Source organism: Gavia stellata, chromosome 30, assembly GCF_030936135.1.
Source record: "Gavia stellata isolate bGavSte3 chromosome 30, bGavSte3.hap2, whole genome shotgun sequence".
Classification (NCBI taxonomy): domain Eukaryota; kingdom Metazoa; phylum Chordata; class Aves; order Gaviiformes; family Gaviidae; genus Gavia; species Gavia stellata.
In genome coordinates this window covers 4,873,915-4,879,132 of record NC_082623.1, presented here as the reverse complement: position 1 = coordinate 4,879,132, position 5,218 = coordinate 4,873,915, and the positions used below count along the sequence as shown (strand labels likewise).

The 5,218-nt window shown below is 57.0% G+C and overlaps 1 protein-coding gene across 1 annotated transcript; it reads left to right on the top strand.

Annotated features, from left to right (window-relative positions):
- Positions 1–351: 351 nt before the first annotated feature.
- Positions 352–4,898, top strand: KLHDC8A (kelch domain containing 8A). Its single transcript, XM_009808514.2, has 5 exons — positions 352–727; positions 2,327–2,491; positions 3,782–3,997; positions 4,398–4,499; positions 4,705–4,898. The coding sequence occupies exons 1-5, from the start codon at positions 352–354 to the stop codon at positions 4,896–4,898; spliced, it is 1,053 nt and encodes a 350-aa protein (XP_009806816.2).
- Positions 4,899–5,218: the final 320 nt, after the last annotated feature.

Here is a 5,218-nt window from a genome sequence, read left to right as displayed (position 1 = left end):
TCCAACCTCTTGCCTTTTTTTTTTTTCTCTTTCTTTTGTTTTGTTTTATTTTTAGGCTTGGTTTCTGCATCAGGCAGATCTGGAACTGCAGGATTAATGGAGACGCAATGAAAGGTACCAGTCGCTGCTGCTCCGTGTCGGGGGGTGGCAGAGGGGACTGGTGGCTGCCCGACAGGGATGCTCCCATCCCTGCTCTGCTGCTGGCCGCCTGCAGCTCTGCCGGGGGAGGACAATGTTTGCCCTTCGTGTTTCTCTGTCGTTTTTTCCCTGGCACTTCTCTGCTCTGTTTTGCAGCGTAGCCAGCCCCCTCCCGTGGGCAGGGACCGATGCTGCCTCGCCCCACCAGCCACCATGGAGCTAGCTAATACCAAGGACTTCCAGTGGAAAACCCTCGCCCCACTCCCGAGCCGCAGGGTCTACTCGACCCTGGTGGAAGCTGGCGGGCAGGTGTTTGCCGTCGGGGGCTGCGATGACAACGGGGTCCCCATGGACTGCTTCGAGGTCTACTCCCCCGAGGCCGACCAGTGGACCTCGCTGGCCCCTATGCCCACGGCCCGGGCGGGGGTGGCCGTGGCCACCTTGGGCAAGAGGATCATGGTGATAGGAGGGGTCGGAGTGAATCAGATGCCGCTGAAGATAGTGGAGATGTACAACATAGATGAGGGCAAGTGGAAGAAGAGGAACTCGCTGAGAGAGGCAGCCATGGGCATCTCGGTGACGGCAAAAGGCAAGGAGGGTTCGATCCTTCCAGGGCAGGGAGGGACGCCTGTGGGGTGGTGCGATGGGGAGGGCTAGCATCGGTTGATGCATCAGGCACAAAAGCTTTCTGGGCAACGGCTCAGGGTTACGTTGTTCTCCAAAACCTTTCCTGTGCTTCTAGAAGTTGAGCCCCGTGTATTTGTCATATCCCACCTGCTAAAGACCACTGTTCTGCAGGCGGCCAAAAGCAGATAAACCCGGGGGTTGCTCTGTGTCATCAGCCCCGGAGCCACGAGGGCCACTGCTGTGCTGGTGCCTGGGGGTATTTCAGACAGGTTCAAGCTCCAGGGTCTCAAATTGAACTTCTCCAGGGTTTTGTAGCAAATTCTCATCCTTGTGTGCTGCAGATGCTGGAAAAATACAAATGGTGCTGGTGGCTGAGCGTAGCCAGGCTGGGAGGACCTGGCTGAGCTGCAGAGCCAGAGGTGAAGGTCTCGGAGCCACAGAATAGCTTTGAAGAGACATCTCTGGTCCAAACCCCGAACCAGCCAGGAGAGAGGCGGCTTCACAGTCGTGGGCTCAAATCATTGTATAAGGAGGGGAAGCGTCTGGCCTTGTGGGAGGCTCCTGAGTAGCTCCCCTCCGAAAGCTTAGCCACTGCCTTAAATGGGGCTTCTTAAATGCCTGCGAGGCTCTGCCTTATCAGCCCATCTCATTTTTTAGTTACTAAGCAGAGATGTGGAGCATTGATTTCCTTTAGCATGCTCTGCCGTGCTTTGAAGAGCCTGGAGCTGGGAGTTGTGTTCCCAAGCAGCATGCCTGAGGTCAGCCAGTTTCCCGCCGTGCCTGGGATTATGAATCTAATCTCCAGGCAGCTTCTTTGAAAGCTGCTTGGTTTGTTTGCTTAAGTGGGTTTAAAAGCTACCATCAAGGAATGTTTAAAAATAATGTTTACCATCTTGGAGATGATTTTTTTGTCACTGGGTATAAGCTTGCCTGGCTGATACGGCAGGGTCAGTTTGGTGCAAGAGGCCAGGAACAGAAATAGCTGCCCAAATCCTTGCAGCGTGCAGGCTGGTCTCTGCTTTTTCAGCTGCCTCGTAAGGCTGCCCACAAGGGCAAGGCTGCTGTCGCTGCTCTCATGACTCTTTGTCTGTGGAGTGAAGTGTTTGTTGAAGGAGATAATGTGGGTGCTGTGCGGGTAGGATTTGGTTTTGGAGAGCCAGGTTTGCCGTTAGCCAGAGATGGATACAGCTGATAGGGATTTGGTGAGGAACAAGTAGCCTCAGTGCCTTGTCTCAGCTCTGAGCCCTCTGGCTTGAGTGGCAGAGCTGCCGTCCTGTGCCAGACCTCGGTGGGGCAAAGCAGGAGCTGAGCAGAGGGGCAGCAGCCCCCGGCCGGGGCAGCGGGACTGGGGGAAGAGCATCGGTGTTGCTGCGGGGACCGGGAGGTGGGTGCGTTCCCCTCTGCCCGGGGATGGGAGCTCGGGACGTACGCAGGGACTCGGGTGGGAGTGAACAGTTCTGGTCCGCATCATGTGATGGCACATGTGTTTTTGCAGGGGGGTGTTTCTAATGCTTTCCTATAATAATTTCGTGGGATTTTTTTGCTTCTTGGCCCTGTCCAGACTACAGAGTCTATGCGGCTGGTGGGATGGGATCTGACCTGCGGCCACACAACTACCTGCAGCACTATGACATGCTCAAGGACATCTGGGTGTCGCTGGCGGCCATGCCCACACCCAGGTACGCTGCCACATCCTTCCTGCGAGGCACCAAGATCTACGTGCTGGGTAAGAACCAGTCCTGCCTCCTCCTCCTCCTCGGGCAGCAGCTCCTTTGATCTGAGCACTGAGAAACCTCCCTGGAAGAGGCTTTTGGGAATGCTCCTCTCCATCCCTGCCTGCTTTCTCACGCATCCAGAAATACCAAGCTTGCGGCTGTAGGTTTTGAGTGGGGCTGGTGTTGGGTTTGGATTCACAGCTCTGTAGCAAGCACCCACGAGAGCCCCTGTGCCCTCGAACGCGCTGGGAGCTCACCGGGCTCGCAGTAGCTCTGTGCCGGGCGAGTGGCCTCCCTTGTCCCAGGCCCATCCGTGGCTGCTGGCAGCCAAGGGTACAGCTGGTCTTTGCCTGCTCAATTTGCAGTCCTGCGGCTGTGATTAAAGCCCTTGGACTCAACTAGTGAGTAAAAATACTTCTATGCGTTTTATATCGACAAAGTGCCGTGCAGCTTCACAAAGGGTCTGCCTTTGGCAGAGGAAAGACCTGCTGTAGCTGGGAAATGCTGGACCAAGCCTTTTGCAGGGAACAATTTGCATTAGTCTCGCGTTATAGAAAGGGAAACTAAGGCAGAGAAATGTTGCTGGCAGCTTGTGGCCAAATGGGATATCGGGATCAAAACGCAGGAGCCCCAATTGCTCAAACCGCCAGACAGCCCCGGCTCTCTTTAGGGGTTACCAGAAAAGACTCTTTGATCTATTTTGCAGTTTGCTTGCTGCTGGCGAACAGTTTGTGGGCCCAGTAGCAAGCACAGGCTCTGCCTTCAAAGGCACGCTGAGCATCTGAGCTGAGAATAGCTGTATTCATCTGCATCTGATGGGTGGAAGAATAATACACATCTTTGGCGGGGGTAGCAGCAGCTGCTCTGGCTCTCCTGCTCCGTCAGGAGCTCGGCAGCGAGGCCAGGGCTTGCTGGATTGCACTGGTGCTGAGCTCATCTGAATTGCAAAGGCTCCCTGAGCGCTGGTCCCTGCTCTGCTGTGAATTTGTCTTGATTAAACCGGCACATACTAAACACCTTCCTGCGCTAGCAACCCGCTGCTGCCGGCATGGAGGGAAGTGGAGGGTGTGATGCACTGAAAAATGAAGTGTTTTCATGTCATGAACCTGCAGTTAAAGGAGAGGGAGTGCAAGAGTGAGAAGTTACCTGGCTCAGCAGGCCCTCGTGCAGGTGACTTGAGGACATCACCTCAGCTGGCAGCTCGCTCTCAGCCTGCCCTAGGAGGCTCCTCTGGTTCCTGCTGCCCTTGGCTTGGTGCTGTGAGCCAAGCTGACCCTCTTCTTTCCGTCTCCCTGCCCCAGGTGGAAGGCAGTCCAAGTACGCTATCAATGCCTTCGAGGTCTTTGACACAGAGACCAGGTCGTGGACCAAGTTTCCCAACATCCCCAACAAAAGAGCCTTCTCCAGTTTCGTGCCCACAGAAGACAAACTCTTCAGTCTCGGGGGCCTGCGGCAGGGACGGCTCTACCGGCAGCCCAAGTTCATGAGGACCGTGGACATGTTTGACATGGAACAAGGTGGGGGTTGTCCCAGCTCTGTCCTTTCCAGAGGAGCAGGGCTGGTGGCACGCACGGTTGTGCTTTGGGGCTTTGCTGTTCTTGCAGAGCACAGAGCTCTCATCTGCTGAGTCCTGGGACTGCTGGTGCCTTGAGCCCAGCCTAGAGGGAGGCCTGCTGTCAAGATTAACAAGGCAGCAGGGGGGAAAACCACGGTCCTGAGACAGCCGGGTCCAACAGCTCCCTCCTGACCTGGTGGTGAGGAAGCGGACCCCTGTGTCATGGGGTTTTATTACCCCAAGGTGCAGCAGCGGAACCACACTTCCACAAGCAAGTAGGAGGCTAGAGAGGCAGATGGTTTCCCAGGAGTGATTTTCCCAGGAGTGCTCCTGCAATGCCCGATCTGTCCTGTCCCTCCCAGGTGGCTGGATGAAGATGGAGCGCTCCTTCTACCTGAAGAAAAGGCGAGCAGACTTCGTGGCTGGCTACCTGAAAGGCAGAGTCATTGTGGCCGGGGGACTAGGTGAGGCACTGGGGACGGTGGTAACACTTTAAAAGCATATGTTCATTAGAGAGGGGAGAGATCCTGGCCCTGGATGGCCTGAGGGAGCAGGGAAAATGGACCCCATAAGGGGATGGGGTCCAGAGCACAGACACTGTCCCAGAGCAGACAAGGGATGCTTGCTGCTGCTTCCCAGGTGACCCAGTGCCTCGCTTTATGCTTCCAGGAAACCAGCCAACCGTCCTGGAGTCCGCAGAGGCCTTCCACCCGGAGAAGAACAAGTGGGAGAGCCTGCCCCCCATGCCCACGCCGCGCTGTGCCTGCTCCAGCATCGTGGTCCGGAACTGCCTGCTGGCCGTCGGCGGGGTGAGCCAGGGCCTGAGCAGTGCCGTGGAGGCCCTGTGCCTCTCCGATTCCTAGCTGGCTCCTGCCCGGCCGAGGACCCTGCCCCTCGCCGCCGCCAGCAGCAGCGGTGGTGGGCAGCTCCCGGCAGCGCTGGGGCTGGGTGGGCACCACCCGAGCTGCCCTGGGAGCCTGGCTAAACCCAGCCTTGCTCTGGAGCCGTGGCCAGCAGGAGCCTGCAGCTGAGGCTGCTGTTCCTCTCCCTCCTGGGTGCTGCCATTCCAGCCCCATGGAGGGAAGGAGCGCTTTGGCCAGGGATCCCCGCCGGTCCCCTTCAGAGCTCTACGGAGAAACCCAGATGAAGGAACTGCTCGCAGCGCTGGTGTGTTGCGTTTCCT